The 21,432-nt window shown below is 33.8% G+C and overlaps 2 protein-coding genes across 5 annotated transcripts; one reads left to right on the top strand and one right to left on the bottom strand.

The window, feature by feature from the left end:
* Positions 1–9,363: 9,363 nt before the first annotated feature.
* On the top strand, positions 9,364–11,769 carry LOC107910131 (probable leucine-rich repeat receptor-like protein kinase At1g35710). Of its 2 annotated transcripts, XM_016837897.2 has the most exons (11): positions 9,364–9,585; positions 9,673–9,820; positions 9,911–9,982; positions 10,074–10,145; positions 10,276–10,347; positions 10,437–10,580; positions 10,662–10,742; positions 10,840–10,911; positions 11,039–11,110; positions 11,396–11,467; positions 11,553–11,769. In XM_016837897.2, the coding sequence occupies exons 1-11, from the start codon at positions 9,507–9,509 to the stop codon at positions 11,641–11,643; spliced, it is 975 nt and encodes a 324-aa protein (XP_016693386.1). In that variant the 5' UTR covers positions 9,364–9,506; the 3' UTR covers positions 11,644–11,769. The 2 variants fall into 2 exon arrangements, with proteins under 2 accessions (XP_016693386.1, XP_016693387.1); XM_016837898.2 differs by lacking the exon at positions 10,276–10,347.
* Positions 11,741–13,775, bottom strand: LOC107910130 (pentatricopeptide repeat-containing protein At1g31430). Of its 3 annotated transcripts, none has more exons than XM_016837896.2 (2): positions 13,381–13,775; positions 11,741–13,104 (listed from the first exon to the last, which is right to left on the bottom strand). In XM_016837896.2, exons 1-2 carry the CDS (start codon positions 13,628–13,630, stop codon positions 12,053–12,055), a joined length of 1,302 nt encoding a protein of 433 aa, XP_016693385.1. In that variant the 5' UTR covers positions 13,631–13,775; the 3' UTR covers positions 11,741–12,052. The 3 variants fall into 3 exon arrangements, with proteins under 3 accessions (XP_016693385.1, XP_016693384.1, XP_016693383.1); XM_016837895.2 differs by having other exon boundaries at positions 11,741–13,291; positions 13,381–13,680; XM_016837894.2 differs by having other exon boundaries at positions 11,741–13,775.
* Positions 13,776–21,432: the final 7,657 nt, after the last annotated feature.

Raw genomic sequence — 21,432 nt, 5'->3', positions numbered from 1 at the left:
AATGATATATATTTATGAAGAAATAGTAAGAGAATGATATGCATCATGATATGTACATATGTGAATATCTTTTAGATGTTGATATAAGGAAATTATGTAAATTGAGATGAGTAATAAACTCAAGTGTCACATGTTGAGAAAATAAGTTTATCAATGCTGAATTTATATGAAATATGTTCAAGTACACTAATAAGTGTTGTTGTTGATGCTTAGGCAAGTGCCAAGCTATTAGTTGAATGATAATATGTTTATTTACATGATGCATTAAAATGGTAAGTACTCAAGAGAAAATATGTAAGTGCTCATGAAAGAGTAGTAAGGTTTAAATTGTGCAATTTCTTATTAAATGACTTATCATGGGATTAATTCAAGAAAGGCTATGTTAAATGCATTAGCTTGTGATGCGACCCGGCCTCGTTGATGAATTCGAGTCGTATTGTTGCCCGATCGTTAAAACAGGGAAGAATCGTTTGAGTTTGAATTGAAGTCGGATTTAGGCTAAATAGGGCTTATGAGTGTCAAAGGATAGGTTTATGAAAGAAGGTTAATTAAATGTATAAGGTTTGGCTATGAAAGAATAGAAAAACTTGGTGTTTGAATTTTAAAACGGTAACTTGAGAACAAGAATGAACCAACTCTTTGTTAAGGGTTGACCCGAGACTTATAGGTTCTAAAGTTGATTTTGAAAACTAAAATGGAAACCTCGACCCACTATCTAGATCAGATAGGAACCTTGGTATAATTTGGTTTGAACGCCACACGTAAACGTGATAAGTTCGATTGAACAAAAACGGTTGACGCCACTAACTACTTAGATAAGTTAACGAAGTTTTTGGACGAAATTTAAGAGAAGAATCCTCTCTAAATTTTGACAGCAATTCGTTAAAGGTTCAAAAGTCCCTTACAATATAATTTCAACAACTATTTATAGATGAAAACTAAGCTAGCCGAATAGCCACCTGAATTCTTAAAAACTAATCAAATAAACCTATTTAATTAAAATAACAAGATTCGGCTGAATGTGAGCTTGAATGGACAACTTCTAGAACGATCAATGGATTTGGAAACTTGGAGAAGTGCATGGCAGCAGCTAGGTTCGGTTAATGGTCTTGAACAAGCTCAATTAATTGGCAACCTTTGCTGAAAAGTGATCAGCAATTAAAAGAGGTAATGAGCAGCCATCAAGGTGTGAAAACTCAGCTTTGAAGAGTCTTGGAATGTGAACAAATGGAACCGAATAGCCAAAATGAATCCAGCAATGTGAGAAGAATTAAAAGTTGGCTGAATGGTCAACTTGGGAGTAAGAAACAATAGCTTCTTTGGCCGAATGGACACCTAGGAAGCTTCAATCAGTAGCCAATTTAATTTGCCACACATGCATGTACCGTCCATTGCATGTACCTGAAATTAAATACATGTAGCTAATTAATTAAATGAGAACACATTAAAATCAAGCAACAAACAGCAACAAATTAATCATCATAGATTCGGCTGCACCTTGACACATTAAAGATGTAATATAACTAGACAAATTAATTAACTAAGTATTAAATTCAGCTGAACAAGACAAATTAAATTGATGTCTGAATTTAAGTCAAAATAATTAGGAACAAGACACATTAAAATTATGTAATAACATAAAACATATTAATTTAGAATTATCAGCCTAATTTAATTCATATGCATACTGTAACTAACTAAACTAATTTATTTAAAGACAAATTAAATTAATTCCAGCAACTAAGAACGCATAGTCTCAAATTTTGAAATTGAGCTCAAATGAGCTGAAATGAGTTCATGGAGCTGGAAATGAGCTAATTGGAGCTCAACGAAATGGAAATGAGCTAATTCGCATGCATTTGCAAACAAGGCAGAGAGAGCTAGTCCGAAAGTGTGCCCGGGGCATGGTCATATCATCGTGGCTATGGTTGAATATTATGCTTATGACTTGTGTGTTATGTACATGGGATGAGTATGAAAGTAAAGAAGTGCAAACGAAGATAAAGAAATTTAGAAGAGTTTAAAGTTGTTTAAAATCCTACTATGCTAGGATAACATGTAAAAGTAATATTGTGGATTTATTCATCTTGTGAGTCAATGAATATAGCTTCATGAGTATTGCGGTATCATTATTAGTTTATTCACAACATAAATAAATTTCATATTTGAAATGAATTGATATGAATAAAGTTTACACGATCTTACTAATCATTTATTGCTTACAAAATTATTTTTCTTTACTTTTCAGATTATCAGAAGCTCGGTCAGGTTGGAAGTTTGTCGGAGCTAAATCACACTATCCATCAGTTCTATCGGTATTTTCAAATATTTTGATTATGGTTATAATGGCATGTATAGGTTATTTTGGCTAATCTTGGCTTATATATTTTTTTATTGAGATTAGCCACTCATTTGATTTGTGTTTTGGCACATTTTAGTTTGTGCACATTTGCTTTATGTGGTTTGGTTTACAGATGTTTAGTAAAAGGTAAAGTGTTAACTAAATGTGCATTTATATACACGTGTTTTGGTATGCAATGAATTGGTCATGAATCAGCACCTTGATATGTAATGTATATATATAACTAAATATGTTAGTATTTGAAATACACTTTGGTATGCAATGAACTGGTCATGAATCAGTACCTTGATATGTAATGTATATATATAACCAAGTTAAGCAACTTGGTCTGAAATAATGCAAACTAGCTTAGCAAACCTTGGGTACAATTATGCATATAAGTTAGTTATATACATGAATATATTGAATACATGAACATACATGTTATAATATGTCATTTAAGGTGCTTAAAAGAATGTTAGTTGTACGTGAAGATATTAAATATTTAAGGCATGATTCTAGCTTGTTTTGAATGTATTGTTATGGCTTGTTGTTGTGTAAAAATGTTGGATTAGGTTGAAGACAAGTTAGGTGAGAAATGTGGATTGGAAATGACCTATTTTCGTCCACACGGGTAGAGACACGGGCGAGTGTCTCAGCCGTTGTGACACACAACCAGGTGACATGGCCATGTATCCCCTGTATTTTTAAAGCAGAGTAAAACAGAATGTTCAAACAGCCTAGCACACAGGCGTGTGGCTTGGCCGTATGACCCTTGCACCTTAATAATACAAGTCAGTATGCTCACACGGCCTGGCACATAGGCGTGTGGCTTGGCCGTGTGACCTAAGTCAGAGAGCTCACATGTTTGGACATGGGTTGAGACAGGGTTGTGTGTCCCTATTTTGAATGTTCACACGACCTTAGACACGGGCGTGTCTCTTGATCGTGTGAGACACATGGCCTAGCCACACGGGCATGAATCTTCTGCAGTTTTGAAAAGTTTGAATGTTTTCCCAAAAATTTTCTAAGTACCCGATTAAGTCCCGACCTATTTTTAATGTATATTTTGGGCCTTGAAAGCTCATATAAAGGACTTTAAGCTTGATTTCTGATATGAATGCTAATTGAAATGAAATGTCTGTTAATTGATCTGTAAATTCTGGTAATACTTCGTAACCTTGTTTTGACGTCAGATACGGGTTAGGGGTGTTATATGAGTAACTACGATCAATTACAATTCAATTTAATAGCTAATACATACCTTTAACTTCAAAACATCATTACTATATGTTATACCATCATAACAAGTGTTATACGAGCTTACAAAATCTCTTTAGATAACTTAGGGTCGAATAAGGACCAAATTATAAAATTTTCAAGCTACCAGGTTAACATTACAACTTCTAGGGTTCCAGGTTGCAACATAACTCATGACTTGACCTTGCCGCAATGTTAAGGGCCCGACATCGCGACATGACTGTCTGTTTCCAAAAAGTCCAAAATGGTACCAATTTATAACATCTAAACAAATAATTCAGTACCTCAATTGCAACCATTTTAGCAAATATATCATTCCAATATGGTCATTTCTAACCTTTAACATCTCATATACATTTACATTACATAAAATTCATCTCTCAACCTTAATTCATATGAAAATTTCTATATTTCTCGCCATTTAACCATTTCAACTATTTATGTCATTCTCATATATGCATTCAACAAGTTCTAACTTGACTCAAATCACAATGCCAATTTGGATTTCAAAATGACCATTTTGATACAAAACTGACTCCATATCCTTGGTATATTGTCATACAACAAAATGAAAAATGGACTATACAAATATTGTTGAGTCGAGAGCTACAGATTGGATGTTGAGTTACTTCTTGGGACTTCGAGATTCACCTAGACCCGCGAACAAAATAAGCAAACCGTACACTTAGCAGTAAAGCTCAGTGTTACTTCCATGATTCTAGCATATACACGAGATAATAATATGTTATTTACAATAAAGCATGCTAAGTTTCAAGCATTCATTTCCACCAATTCATAACATATGAATCAATTCATTTGACTATCATCAACAACAATTTATAACACATATCATACCATTTAGTTAATCTATAATCTCATTTTCAATTTAAATCTATTGATTCACCATATTTCTATATCGGCCCTCTAGGATCGTATAACCGGTTCACATGGTCTTTCGCATGCTATCGATAATCACATATCCCATATATGCATTTGTAATACCATTTTGTGCTATCAAATCATTTCAAATAATCATTTAACCAACTAACATTTTATAATCCATATTAACATGACATGGACTCGAACGGATACACGGATTATCCAACCAAACACTAATTTGGCACCTAGTACCTTATCGAAACATCTGAAGTATGTAAATTGCATCTAGCGCTCATCGGTATAACCAAAGTAAAAGGTGTGCCCTGCACTCATCGAAACATCCAAAGTAAAATGTGCCTAACGCTCATCAATATAACCAAAGTAACCCGTACACAATCTCTCCTGTGGCATGCCAACTATATCCGACTTTACCCAAACATTTAATAGGGTACCAATGATCCAATTTCATTTGATAACCAATTCATATATCATAATTTCATTTCAAATTCATCTTCATTTGATATATGTCTAATATCACATAGCATGGTTCATACCATATGCAGATCACGTATCATATATCAATTATATCATACTATTTTCTATTATATTCAATTCAGTCCCATTTCTCAATATTCAATATCATTCAATATGAATCAATTCATATGACAATATAAGCTTATCTCGATAGTAAATCATGTAATCAACATATATAGATATGCATATATATTCAATGATCTCGAATCATAAAAGTACAAACCGAATTTCTCTTGTCACTTGTCAACAACTCTCACTTTTCCTTTCTCTTGTGATAGCCCGACGTTGTCTTTAGCTACATTTGATAATTCAATAATAGAAACAACATTAGTTCACATCCAACTAACATTTAAATTCAAATCCAAACATATTTTTCATTTTATTCAATTTAGTCTTTATACTCGAGATATGCATATTTTACGATATCTAATATCGAATCAAAATCTGATTTCACATCTTTTCATAGGGACCCTATGCTTCCTATTCATAGCATAATTTCATGATAGATTTCCAATTTATTCAATTTAGCCCCTAATATTTCAATGTTATCTAAAAAGCTTAATTAGTTTTACAATTTAATCCTTATCATGATCTAAGCTAATATCTACCAAATTCAAGCCTAAATCATCAATTTCTCTACAATGGAAACTTGCCAAAAACTTAAAAATTGAACAAATTAATACATGGGCTAGCTAAATCAAGCTCCCTGTAACACCCCACACTCGATCTAGACGTTACGGTCGAATCTTGAGGAATTACATAAATTCGTTTTAAAACCATATTTTTTATTCAAAATCATGTAATAGAACAATGTTAAATTTGTTAAATCGATTTCTAATTTTTATGGAAATACTCATTAAAACTATTTATTTTATTACAAAAAAGTACTTGAATGATCACCTCATTTTGCAACGGAAATTCTCTAAGTTATAAAATATTAAAAACCGTAGCCTGGTTAATAAAACAAATAATTTTGCAGTTTAGAAATATATCATTTGCTAAATCTATTAAAGCAAATAAAAAATAGAACCAACACCCATGAATCAAGGAACCAATTGACGTGATATCAGTCACGTCATGTGATTTGATTAAACGGACCCATGATAGGGCCAAGTTCGAAGGGCCTAAATGTAAGATGAGAATCGATCAAAGACATGCAACGTCTTGCATGTGGGCTTTAAGGCCTAAAAATCGACCAAACTTATTTTATTTAAATTCCATGGCCTTTTACTTTTTAAAGTTTAGTTTATATGTGTGCTATTTATTCTTTTGTGTGTTGCGTTTTTAATGTGCTTTAAGTTTGGTGGTTTTTTAGTTAATTTAGTTAGTTTTTATTACATGTTTAATATGTGTGTTTTAATTGTGTTTTTTTATTACACCTTTTAAAAGTGTCTTAAAGTGTGTTAAATTCTGTCCAAGTTTATTACAGCTTTATTGTTTCATTTAGAGTGTCTAATGTTTGTTTAATGTGTCTCAGGAGAAAACCAATGGTTGGCCTAATTAAAGCTTAGAGGGACTGCTCGTTTTTTCCAAGAAGAGTCAATAGTGTTCACATTATGGGGCTGTTTGGATTTGCAAAAAGCATCCATTTTGTTCACACTTAAATGGTCGTTCATTTGGGCATTGAAAGTGACCATTCAGTCAACACAAAGTTGATTAATGTTCTATTTAAGATGGGAGTTGAATGAAGACATGGAGAAGCTTTCTAGAAGTGACTTTTTAATCTTCTCATGCGCAATTAAAGGCCACCGTCCACCATAAGAGCTGAATGTGACTATTAGAGCTTGTTTATCCCTTAAGCATGCATGAAACGTATTAATGGAGCTCATTTTTTGTTGTTCGGTTGAAGTGAAGGCTTTAATGCAATCTAGAACATTCTAGTGTTTACATTTATGGCTGAATCTTAGCTATTAATCTACCTAGTTGTGTCCTATAAATATTAGGTTTAAGCATTGTAAAAGGTTAGACTTTTTATGATAAAAATTCATTCAAGTTAAACTATTTGTTCTTTAAAAACTTACAGAATTTATCAAGAAATTCCTTTCTTGTGGTGTTCACCAACCCGATCTTATCACTTTGTTCTCCATCCCAAAGTTTGGCGATCAACCTTATCCACCCAAAATTTCGAGTGTTAACAACAATATAGAAAACGGGTCGCGTTGTTATATAGCGTCGATTCTTTTTTGGTTGTCTATATTCGCAAGTTATATCCAAGTTTATCCTTTCATTTATTTATTTCTTCATATTTCTATTATTAACCGAGCAAATACCTATTTAGATAATCAGGACACTTAAATCGTGAATTAACTCATAACTGAGTTCACGTCACCAACACCCAAAATAGAAGGGGACTCAGTAATATAAATAGGGGATGAGTCTGAGGAGAAAAGATGTACCACCACATACCACAATTGAGAGCATTTGACTCAAAAGTTTAGAGTAAAAAAGAAAAGCATTAGCTTAAGAGCATTAAGGTGAGAATGACGCTTAAGAGAAGAGGAGAGCCACCATGAGAAAACAAGCAGAAGTTAGCCACAGAGAACCATCAGATTTAGCTATCATCTCCTCTTAAATGTTTAATAGCCTCGGAGAACCACTATTGGCTATTCATCTTTCCTTTATCTTATTTGTTGTTGTGTTGTTATGTTGATAAACATGATTACAAATTGTCTTCTTGCTTTTAATTTAATGATCATGGCTTAATATTGTTTTGCTAGAATGATTATTGATATCTGATATGCTATTGTTGATTTTTTTCTATTAATGTTTGTGTATATCATTGTTTATTCATTCAAGTAATTTACATGTCAAACTTACAAATGCATGGCCAACATTGGTATTTAATTGAATTAATTATTTAATTTGAGAATAGGTAATAATTAATAGACACACAACTTAAATGGTGAATGTTGAAACGATATCGAGAGATAATTGTTGCATGCATAGTCCTTATGTATGATGCTTGAGAAGGTGATCTTGGTGTTAATTTGGCATAGATATATGTTAACTAAAAGGTTGATGTAGGACTTCAAGAGAAGCCTACAGCTTGAAGAAATTGGATTAATAAATCGTCATATTTCCACGAAATCATCGAACATATTATAGAATTGTTTTTAATGATTATCTATTAAGGAGAAATAATTATTCTAACCTTTCATGTCATTGTTGTTAGTGTTAAACTTTCCCACTGTTATTCTCTTTTGTGTTGTTATTTAATTTGTTTTACATACTTAGTTTAATTTAGTTTGAGTCATTAATTAAATCTTTACATCCAAATCTTAATTACTCTAAGAATTGTTAATAATTAAATTTTGCAATTGTTGACTTACATATACAATCCCTGTAGAGACGATAACTCTATACTTACTATTGTATTACTTGTTTACAACTGTGTACCTTTGCACATCATTTGAATATCGCGAACATTAAGTAGCCACCTAGGCAACTCAAGCTATCGCTTAGGCGATACCGATTAATAAAGACTATTCGTTAAGAAGCTGTATAGGCGACACAAGTTGTCGCTCAGGCAATACTATAACCATAAAACATTGCCATATCATAATTTCATACTACCATAAAATATTGCCATATCATCTTAGTGGGTTTCAAAACACTATAAATTACTTTTGAAGGATGATGCGAAGCTCCCAAGCTCAGACCTTAAAATTCTCATTGAATCTTTTACCTACACGTTTTAAACAACCAATGCATGAGCTTAAAAAGCTAGTAAGTAGCAATGGATAAACCTACTTATCCTATACCTTGTTAGTGTTAAGACCTTTTTAACCATGTTATGCCATTACATTCAAGCCACATTTTAGTATCATTAACGAATTCATTTGGCCTCCGTAATTAGTTTAGGCATTGAGGAGAGAATTGGCAAAACAGAGGCCACCCAAAGGGAGCTTGTAGTGAACCTTAAGGTTTCCGAGGAGCAGTGGCAAGGAATGAGATCCAAGAATGAGGTGCTTTATAAGCAAAATGAGGAACTCGGTGGGAGGTTGGGAGCTGAGCAGGTGAAAAATGATGAACTAACCAGTGATGTCGCGGCTTTACGTGCTGAGTTGAAGAAGTTTCCGAAGAGCACAAATTGGCTGTCAACCGAATCAATGCAGATCACGAGGGTGCAACAGCAGCGTTGAAGAAGGTCTGTGAATATAGAGATGCAATTAGAATAATTAGAAGTTTAAAAGATGTTTGGAGTGTGGGTTAGGCCCTTAATCAAGGCGGTTGAATAGTAAACAAATAAAACCGAAGGAAAGCATGTAAAAAACCGGGCCAACATATGTTCCCAAGATATTTGAAAAAATTAAAATAACAACCGGGGGTTGACTTTCCAAATTTGCGCGCGCCTCTCCCGACCAAACTTAACTGAATCCGACACACTCTCAGCAAAATATCTGTGAACTCAGGTTTCCAATTTTTCCAACTTTCGTTTTTGATGATCTCCTTCTTCAATTGATTTTTTTTAAAAGAACTATAATTGGTGAAAATGGCGCCCTTATTCACTCTTCTCATCCTTTTCTTTCCAGTTCTCAACCTTTCCTTCTGCAAAACTCTCAAACGCGATGGTAATTTTACTTTTTTTCTTAATTATTGCTCCTTTATTTTTCTATTTCTTTTTTTTTTTAATTTGGGATTCGATTTCGTTATGGCAGTTAAAGCACTGAACGAAATAAAGGCGTCGTTAGGTTGGAGAGTGGTGTACGCTTGGGTCGGTGACGATCCTTGCGGCGATGGAAATCTGCCGCCGTGGTCCGGTATCACCTGCACCCTCATGGGTGACTACAGAGTTGTCACCGAATTGTAATTTTCATTTTCTTCACTATTTTTCTATTTTTAATTAAAAACTTCCATTTTTTAAATTTTAATAATTAGCTTCCTCTTAATTTTCAGAGAAGTTTATGCAGTGTCAATCGTGGGGCCGTTTCCCGTTCCGGTGACAAATTTGTTCGATCTTACAAGACTGTATGAATATAATTAATCTTTTCCTTACCATTAATTTCCTTCTTTTGTTTCATTGAATTAAAATAAGTTATTAAATTGTTGCTTATTACAGTGATATGCATAATAACAAGCTGACCGGACCCATTCCGCCTCAAATCGGGCGGCTTAAACGTCTTAAAATACTGTATGGTTCCTTTGTTTTCTCTTTGGTTTTAATCAACATTATACGTTGTTCAGAGCTAGAATCTAAGGTTATGAAATAATGGGAATCTAAGGTTATGAAATAATGGGTTATTTCCTGATTTTTGGTTTAGTAATTTGAGATGGAATAAACTACAAGATGTTCTTCCTTCTGAAATTGGTGAACTTAAGAGTCTAACACATCTGTAAGTAGCACTTCCAAGTGTCTTTATGTGTGTGTTTCATATTATAATCTTCAAGATTATTGCTTCATACTAACCTCAAACTTGTGTAGGTATCTGAGCTTCAATAACTTTAAAGGGGAAATCCCGAAGGAGCTAGCGAGTCTACCGGAGCTTCGTTACTTACATCTGCATCAAAACCGATTTTCAGGCCGGATTCCAGCAGAGTTAGGTACTTTGGAGAAACTTCAGCACTTGTAAGATAACAAATCTCCTCAAATGTATAATGTTCTTAGTGAACCTTCCTTCACCGGATTCTAATTCCATATGTTTGGTAGGGATGTTGGGAACAATCATTTGGTGGGTACTATAAAACAGCTCATAAGCATGTATGGTTGTTTCCCATCGCTTCGAAACCTGTAAGTTGACAATAACTTCACTCAAACCGTTACTACCTTCATTAAATCCAATGAATGGCTAATTGCAGCGACTTTTGTTCAAAACATTTGCCTGCAGTTACCTAAATAATAACTACTTAACTGGAGGATTTCCGGCAAAGATAGCAGGCTTGACCAACTTGGAAATCTTGTAAGTATGGTGCTTTTTAACCTTTGGGATATGGTACGGAGTTCGCCTTATTATCGGATACCCTTTTAACTATGTTAGAATACTCTGGTTTAACTCGGATTTTCGTTATTCAACATACTGGTCACAGGTACCTATCCTACAACAAACTTTCTGGAGTAATACCACATGAAATCATTCATCTCCCCCGGTTGACATCCTTGTAAGTTCATTGTTAGACATTGTTGATACTTCTGTTTAGTCGCAATTTACATAAAGTGTGTAGCTGGAGTAGGGTTTCATTGTATTAAACCAGAAAGTTCATTTAATTTGCTTTTTGAACTTAACTTGGCCTCTTCTTTAAAGCTTCGAGTATTTAGACATCGCTCGTTGCCTCTTTCATACTGCATTTGCAGTTTATTCCAGCTTTCTGAGCTAATTTAGCATCAATGCGTTCATGAACTCGTCTCCATACATGTTCTTATATTGGATCTTATTGGAACTGCAGGCATTTAGATCACAACCAATTTGCAGGAAGAATTCCTGAAGCACTCTATAGACATCCCTTCTTGAAAGAAATGCAAGTTTTCTTCTACTCTCAGTTCTGGCCAAGTTACAACTCTTATAAGGTCTGTTAATTGACAGTTCATAGAAATTGTTGACAGGTACATTGCAGGAAATTCATTCCAGAAAGGAGCAAAATCCATCGGTGTCCCTAAGATCCTGGAACTTGCTGACTCAGAGTTCCTAGTTTAGAGTCAAAATAGCTATGTAGTATTCTCTATTGTTGTTATCAATTTTGGAAATTTAGATTATATTTGCCAAGACAGTGGTTCATCTAGTTCTCTAGCAATGGAAAATAAACAGATTTACATTGAATCATTTAAAAAAGAGCAATGGCAAAATGCAGATCTAAATCACCAAAGTTGAACCGAGAAAAAGAGTTCAGACAACAAGCTATTTGCTTGTTTTTACTATGAAGCTAAGGCGCGTGACTCCTACAGATAGCACCCAATACACATCCGTAAAAATCTGGGGACATTTCCGTATAGACTCTTTAAGAGATGCTGATGTTGAGACATTTCATTCACACTACCATTTGGATGTAGGTAGTTGTTTGCCAGTTAGCCAGTTAGCCAGTTAAGCCCAACAGTAATTGCCACTGCTATGAATAAGGGCTCAAACCTGCATGATGCAATTGCTCGTCTAACTTCTCCAAAATTAAGTGTATTTCATCCATTTGTAGGTGGCTTTTCTCCCCCGCAATAAACTCGTGAGCTTCCCCATTGATCTTGATAGAGCTGCATCCTGGAGCCTTATTCACTCCTCGGCTTTTCATCATCTGTTTTATTCTTTTGGCATCATAATGTTTCCCCGAGGATGCATACAGATTTGAGAGCAAAACATATACCCCACTATGATCTTCTAGTCGCATGAGCTTCTCAGCGGCAACTTCAGCCAGTTTGGTTTGTCCTCTACTACAATATGATCTCAGCAATGCTCTCCAGGCAATGGCTTCATCAGAGGGATTGCTTGAATCTGGCATTCTTTGAATTATTTGATTAGCTTCTTCAAAGAGCCCACCTCGGATAAGTAGATCAATTATGCACCCAAAATGTTCACTTTTAGGTTCAATCTTATACACGTTACACATTCTATCCAGTATTCTTAGACCTTCAAATGCTAGACCAGAATAACTACAAGCACTAAAAAGAGCTATAAAAGTAATGTCATCAGGCCTGACACCATCTTTCTCCATTTGCCTAAACAGTTGAATTGCACTTCCTCCATCCCCATGCATTGCCATTCCAGAAATCATTACATTCCAGCTAACAACATCTCTTTGCTGCATTTCATCAAACAGCTTTTTAGCAATTCCCAAATTCCCACATTTTGCATACATATCCACAAGACAAGTCCTCAAACGAAGAGTCAATGGAAACTTCTGTTGATCCATATATTTATGAATCCAAATTCCGGTATCTAAAGCACCTAAATGAGCACAGGCACTAAGAATACTCACAAATATAGCCTCATCAGGCTCTGTATCACTCATTTGCATTAGCCTGAACATGTAAAGGCCCTCTTTAAAGCAATTATTTTTTACATATCCAGAAATCATGGCCCCCCAAATTCCTCTATCTTTCACTGGAGCCTCATCAAACAGCAATCTTGCAGTGTCGATATCACCCATTTGCCCATACCCAGAAATCATAACTGTCCATGAAACAACATCAAGCCCAGGAATATCGTCAAAGATGTACCTTGCTACTTTCACATTGTCAAACCCACAGAACATAGAAATCAAAGCGTTACCCACAAAAATATCAAACACAAAACCCAGTTTCAGACAATGACCATAAACCAATTCCCCAAAGTGAAAAAACTGCAACTTTGCACAAGCCTTCAACACAAAAGGTAAAGTATAATTATCAGGGGACATGCCTTTGCTCAACATGTTGCTGTAAAATTGAAGGGTTTTAAAGGTTTCACCTTTGAGAAAGAAAGCTTTGATGAGGGTGTTGCAGATACAAATGGTGGGGTCCTGAATGTGTGTGAAGAGGTTCCAGGCATAGGTAAGACTTCCGTGATTGGGGTTTGCACAGAAAGCTAAGAGCCTGCTTAAAGCAAAGCTGTTGGTGCGAAGTCCAGACGTGAATGCTTGAGCATGAGCTTGCTTTAGTTGTTTCATGTTCTTGCATTTCTCCAAAAGTGTTAGGCATCTCTTGCTACTGCTTGACATTGTTTTAGAAAAGCAAATGTTGAACCTCTGACATGGTTTCTGGAAGATATTCAATAAAATTTTTAGTTGATCTTTTTATTTAAGCTGGAAGATCTAGAGTTCGAAGCACGACAAGACCGAACTGTTTTTCCTTCGAGCCTTTGCTAAGAGTCCTAAAACAAACATAGACACAGTGATAAGCATAATATCATTCATAATTCTAATGTTAAAGTTTACTAAGCTTTTTTTCAAAAAAGAACAAAAAAAGTTCACTAAGCTGTAAAACACGAAAGCAATACCATTTGACTGTAAATATCTAAAGTTCAATCGTATTGATGCATGAAGTTCCTCATTGTTGCAATGAAGCCAAAATCTTGTTGCATTTCTTCCTAATACCCTATGTAATTAATCTCAAAATCTAAACTTTTGCATAATATGTAATTTTATATATGTATTTTGATTTTGTAGAATTTTATATATGTTAATTTGATTCAATTTTTATAAACTATTCATATAATTTTATTTTACGATTACATATTACATATAAAAATAATTATATTTCTCCAATATAAAAATAAATGATGTGTTTATTTATTTAAATGTGTATAATTGAACTAAAATAAAATTTTCATATATACATTTAAACTACAATCAAAAGTTATATGTGTTTTTGGAGCTAAAAGTGTTTTTAGAGCCATAAACAATACTAAACAAACATCTTTTGAAGTGAAGAGTGCTTTAAACACATGGACAAACAACAAATGTGGTGAACAGGCGATACGGGAGGAATTGGATAGAGCTTTCGGCAATGCGACACAGTTGGAAGACTATCCTAGAGTATACTTATATAATTTTCCACTTGTAGAATCAGATCATAGCGTGATCCTACTCGACTCAAACAAGCAAAATATCAACATGAGAAAGCCTTTTTGCTTAGAAGCAATGTGGTTGCTAGAACCACATAGCATAGATATTGTTAAGGAGGCTTGGAGAACAAAGAGGATGGCTTCCCATCATGTAGACTCCTTTCGAAATTAAAAATTACAAGGAAATGACTCAAAGCATGGAATAGAAAGTCATTTGGCTACATCCATAAAAGGAAACAAGCTCTCATGGAGAATATAGGAGAGGTGCAAAATAACTTGAAAGACATCATCCATCGACCATGTAAGATTTCTCAAAAATGAACTAGAAAGAGACCTCGAAGAAGAACAAATTTTACGGCACCAAAGATCAAGAATTAATTGGATAGTCAAAGGAGAAAGAAATACAATATATTTTCACCTCTTGGCCAACAGAAGAAAGATCAGAAACACAATTTACACGACCAAAGATGAAGAGGGAAGAAATTTGGATAATCAAGAAGATATTGAGAGGTGCTTTAAAAAACTTTTCAAGAGCATCTTCTTAGAAGAGGATTGTAATAATGTTCAATAGAAAGAAAGATTTTTAAGCAATTTGGATATCCCGAAAATTCCCGAGCATTTAATCGACAACCTCAACGCACTATTTATGGAAGAGGAAATACAAAAAGCAATGTTTGATTTGGGACCTCTTAAGGCACCGGGACTGGATGGATTTCTAAAGAACTTTTTTCAGAAAAATTGGGAAGTAGTAGGTCCACTCAAGGTTGATGCGTGCCTTAATTTCCTCAACACCGGTAAATTATTGAAATAGTTGAATAAAACTTTCATCGTGTTAATTCTCAAAGGAAAATGCTCGGAGAAAGTTAGTTAGTACCAAAGTCTGTATAATGTTGCATACAAGGTCATATCGAAGGTGTTTAAAGCCTGTTCTTAGTGAAATTATCTCTCGTATCAGAATGCGTTTATTGGGGGAAGGCAAATAGGAGACAATGTCATTTTGGCTTCAGAGATTATTAATTTCATCAACAGGAAAACAAAAGGCAAAGAAGCATAAAGGCGCTGAAGTTGGATATGAACACAGCATAAGATAGGTTGAGTTGGAATTTTCTATATGCAGTACTGAAAGCAAGTGGTTTTGAGGAAAAATGGATTAATCTCATCATGCAGTGCACAAACACTGCTTAATGGTTCCCCTACAAGTACTTTCAATCCTATTAGAGGCCTAAGACAAGGGAGACATGCCACACAGTGAAAAAGATTTTGGAGCAATATAACACATTATCAAGACTATGTATCAACTACAATAAATTGGAGCGCAAAATCAACAAGAATTGCCAAATTCAAAAGAATGTTCAGAGGCATTCTTTAGGTAAAGACTAGTAGGGAGGTAGGTAAACATTTGGGGATTGAGTTAGGATTCCTAAACAGGAAGAACAAATTCTTCCAACCTATCCTCAATAAAATGGAGTTCAAATTATCAATTGAAAATCAAAATTACTAGGACCAACAGGAAGCTCACTTTGATTAAATTTGTGCTTTATAGTGTACCTTTATACTAGTTATCTTGTTTTCAAGCCCCAAAGAAAATTTGTACACAAAATGGATCAACTAATGAGAAACTTTTAGTGGGGGGAGGAGCCAAATAGGAAGAAGATTCATTTTACTAACCAGAATCAGATTTTCTCTAACAAATCCTTGGGGGTCTCGGTATAAGAAATGTGCATGTTATGAATAAAGCATCGATGGCCAAGTTCACATGGAGAATCTTAAATGGGCAAAATTGGCTCATTCAATAAACTTTAGTTAAGAAATATTGTACAAGGGACAATTTTCTTTGGACACGAATAAAGGCAAGTGTCTTGGGCCTAGAAGAGCATCCTCATGGGCAAGGAGCTGATTAGAAATAATATCACATGGAAAAATGATAATATATGGAGTTCGTTTAATGATATAGATAACCCTAACCAGGTACAAATCAGAGATATCATTGGCAAAATCAACAAACCGGAATTAAACAATCCCAAGTCCTTATTTGAAGGTCCTCCAAAACCCAAATGGATGCACATACAAGATGGTGAATTCTTAATGAAATTGGCATACTTTCAAGCATTAAATGAGTAGATAAGGAATACGAACACAACAAATCAAAAAGTACCAAAAAAATACTTGAAAATTCCTTTGGTCCATCAAGCTGCCATAAAAGGTGATCATATTTCTTTGGAAAATTCTCAGCGAAGCCTTTCCCTGCAAAGTAGAAATTAACAAGAGAGTGAACACCATAGGTACGGAGTGTGCACTTTGTCAAGGTAATAGAGAGGACGAGAATCATCTATTCTGGGAATGTAATTTCACTAAAGCAATTTGGTGTGGATAAGGATATGGGTTTCAAACCATAAGACTAAACATAGGATAGATTAAAGAATAAGTAACACAAGCTATGGAGCAGGCAAAGAGTGGGTGATGATTTCATGAAGGATAAACTTATAAGGTTAGCATGTAACGACCCGAAAGTCAATGGTGTAGAAAACGGTGATTTCAGAACCCTGTTCTTCGACGATCGAGTTCGTAAGTGTTATTAATTAATACTTACGAGTCAAATATAATATTATATTAAATTTTGGTCTGACAAATTTGTTAATTAGATAGTTAGTTAAGGTACAAGTGTATTGACCTTAAAGTCAATGATGTTGGAAAATGAGGTATCAATACCTCATTTCTGTAAATCGAACTCGTAAAAATATTTACGGAGTTATTAGATAGGAGAATTAAATTTTGGATAGGTAAATTTGCCAAATTGGTGACTAATTAAGGTATAAAGACTAAATCATAAAAGTGGTAAAAGTTAATCGTTATAGATTTTTATTTGTTAAAGGGCTTATATAGTAATTAAACGAGACTTAAAATTGTATATAGATCATTTTAACTATATGATGGATGGTTAGGTGTGATTTGTGTAAAAATTGTATTATTATTTAGATTCTTATATGTTAAAAACTTAAAAACCAAAGCCATTATCTTTTTATTTGGGCTTTCTGTAACACCATATACCTGACTCGGTCGCCGAGCCTGAATATAAAGATGTCACACTATCGTCTCACTACTTGTACGCTACAGTGTTCACTATTTCAAAACCGACACTTGTCGTTCATAGCATTTGCACAGGTTTTAAGACATACATGCATTAATCATCATTAAATCATGCTGGACATACATCAATGTAACTAACCGTGTTAAAAATTCAAGCATTTGGAGCATTTAGCAAAATTTCAAAGTTAAACACGTAGGTATCGATATTAACCCTAGGGTATTGATATTTTCTTTAAGTGGTATCGATACCACCTGGAAAATTGATACCAAACTTGTATTCTGTTTCTCGCACAAAAATCATACTGTTGAAAATTATCGGTACCTGTCATAAAGTATCGAAATATTTACCCTGAGTATTGATACTTGAGCAAAAGTATCGATATCAAATCTCTATATTGACTTCCCTGCACGTTTCAAAACACAGGGGTATCGTTTTTAAAACCCGATTATCGATACCTCTGCTATAGACCTCAAAAATACAACATACAAAAGTATTTAGTCCATTCCTATTTAGTTTCTAAACATCATGCATCAAATACTTCGAAAAATAATAATCCAAACGGCTAAATTTAACAGTTCAAAACGTCAGAAACGTGTCCGAGCAAGAAACATCATGCCATCATCAATGTTCATAAGCCTAAGCATATTTATAACTCATAAACCTCATAAACAAAAGCAATAACCAATAAAATGTTCAGAACTAACATGGTTGTAAATAGGTCTACCACATTGCCTTATTCCCTAAAATGTAAATAAATAATGAACACCTACAAAATACTAACAAGTCTTCTTTGGATCACTCCCTCGAAAAATCACACTGCCCACACCGAAACGTCACTAATCTGCATATGTTGAAAAGAGTGGGCAAGTTTAAACAAGCTCAGTGAATGATTAGAATAATCACTACGCAAACATGTCATCATGCATCTATAACACAACCATATATATATACAAATACAATGTTCTTATGTCTAGTGTCATATAATACCTATTCATGTATTATCTATTAGTTCATCTACATAGCATTTTAATATTCATTCAAGCATATCTCACATAACACATATTCCATTAATCATGTATCCCATTTCACACAATCACATATAACAATAAATTGGCACTTGAAGTATGAAACATAAAGTGGGCACTATCACCACATATCGGATACACGGATCTCCAATCACACCAAATGACTCATAGAGTCGAACTTATCTCATAAGTCAAGCATATAGCTAACACTCTCCTTATTTCCCCTCACATGTCCCATTGAATGAAGCTTAGTTCACATTCCCTTATCCATCCAACATGTCCTAGGGCCTCAATACCCAAAATCACTGTATATATAGGTGAATACCCACAATCCTATGGTATGCCAACTATATCCAACGGTTTCAAGATCACAAGGCCAAAATATCTTAAATCAAACATATATCACTTACCGATTATCCATGCACTATCATTGCATATTTGCATTTTTAGCAAAACACTGTCGCTAACATTTAACATATACATAACATGTACACATTTGCACTTTTACAACAGTTATCATAACCATATATCACATGTTATAGCATCTCATCTCAATTCACATATTCACAAACACATAAGTACATAATTTACAAGATAACATAGGTCTGAGAAAGCTTACACTCAAAATTTAGAGTAGGGGATTAGGCTGCTACTAAATTCCCAAATAATGCATTGAATCATGTCCACAATCAATTATTCCAAACACTCACCAATACGCTTTCACCGAGAAGCCGAAAGCTCAACTAGTCTTTCCTAACTTGTAGATGGTCTAAAGAATCTGAAGTTTTAACACAATAAATTATACAACAATACATTCAAAAATCAGCCAATGACTCACCATAAGCAATAAAAAACATAAGCCTAAACTAAGTTCTCATGTAACTGAAACCTTTAACATAGCAAACTTTAAATTCAAATATCTCAGTCCATGCTTAGTCTTTTCACCTAAAACTAATTCCATTCATCTTACAATTCACCTATGACTAATTTCCAACCTTTAAACTACATAAAATTACTCAATTCATGGTACCGACTTTTTCAACATGTTTTATGCTATTTTCTGAAAATTCATTAAAACGTTAGAAATCTTTAAAAAAAACTTTAAAGCAAGTTTAGAAACCTTCTAATCATGTCAAAATTTATTTAAAAACACTTTGAAACCATATTTTTACCCAAATCCCAAAATTCACCATTAACGACCCAACTTTTGGCTTTTATTTAAAACATGTGATTCAATAACTAAAAACTCAAGTTTTAAGACTAAATAACATTAAAAACTAATAAGAAAATGATTTGTTACCTTAGTAAAATAAAATCCAAGCGTTTGATCAAAAATATGAAAAAACCCAGAAAGCTTGACGATAGAGAAAACTATAGTGTTTTTGGGTGTTTCCCTTAATTCCTATGGAGGTTTATGACTAGGAGGATGATAGAAATCAAAGGAATAGAGCTTAGGAATCAAAACTTGAATGAGAAGAGCTTGGGAAAGCAAGGGACGACAACAAAAAAGAATGGGAGAAATTTAACGTGTGTTTTATAGAGATGAAAGGGGAAAATAGGTTAATTTTAAAACTTTGGTATTATTTCTTTATAACTACTCCTAATTTGACCCTTTTACAAAATAGTCCTTATTATCAGATCGTGTAAGCTCGATTTAGCTAACCCGAGCATTAGTTTTCAAAATTGTTAAAGTTTTCACAACTATTAAAGTTTTAAAATGTTACCATTGATGAATTCTTGATGAAATTGGCTTTATTTGGTTAGATTTGATGCTTAGATATGAAAAAAGACTAGTTTGCAAAGTTTAATTGTTAGTTTTAAACATAGGGGCTAAAGTGTAAATATTTCAAAATTGATGTTGAAATTCTATAATTATTGATAATAGAGGGCTGTAAAAGGATGAAATTAAGATCAATTTCAAAATCCAGGCTCAAATTCGAAAGTTGTAGCTATTTAGATTTTAGGGACTAAATTGAATAAAATGCAAAAATTTAGGGGACATTTAGAAAATAAAATTGAATTGATATATATTTATAATAGGTTGTTATAAGATGTTTGGAATTGATAAATTAAAATAAGTTATTATATATCAAGAATTGAATTAATCGAGGATAATCATAGAAAAGGAAAAATTGCAGATTAGTTCCTGACACCTTGTTTGTTGTTGTTTTTATCAGGTAAGTTCATATGAGACTTACTTTATTAATTCATGATATGTTTGGATTTTATTGTTTTACTTTTAGTTTGAATTGTTATGTAAATAATGTCTTTTTAGCATCAAATGGACTAAATCGTAAAATATAAATTAAATGGTAAATATGAACAAATACATGATATCGAATGGATGTGACATTGTTATATGATTGGATAGTATGTATATAATGATGTTACAAGGTTTAAATTGTAAATGGATTGTTATTTGAAATGTGAAAAGTGTGCATATGGCTATAAGGATTGTAATGAATTGTATATGGTTAAAAAAAAAAAGCCCAAGTGGACATATTAAAGGATGAGATACGATTAACATGCCAATAGATTTATTTACACGCTATACAAGATATATGCGACGGTACAGAGATAATACTGATTATACCGGAATCAGCATTTGTTGCGGATTATCAAATTATACTGGTGAGGTGGAGGGATGTATTGATACTGATTATATGATGCCTACAGGCTTTGCATTTCGATGCCCTGGTGTGTTGTAGTTTGAGCTCTTACAAGTAAATCTGGTGTAGTGTAGTTACCTGTGTATCCGAATCTATTTATTACAGTTCATCGGGCTATTAAATTAATGGAAAAGAGAAATGACAATGAAATTATACGAGTCTCATGCTCAAATGG

This window comes from Gossypium hirsutum, chromosome D02 (assembly GCF_007990345.1).
Source record: "Gossypium hirsutum isolate 1008001.06 chromosome D02, Gossypium_hirsutum_v2.1, whole genome shotgun sequence".
NCBI lineage: Eukaryota > Viridiplantae > Streptophyta > Magnoliopsida > Malvales > Malvaceae > Gossypium > Gossypium hirsutum.
The sequence above is the reverse complement of the archived record's forward strand: the minus strand, read 5'-3'. Positions and strand labels throughout refer to the sequence as shown.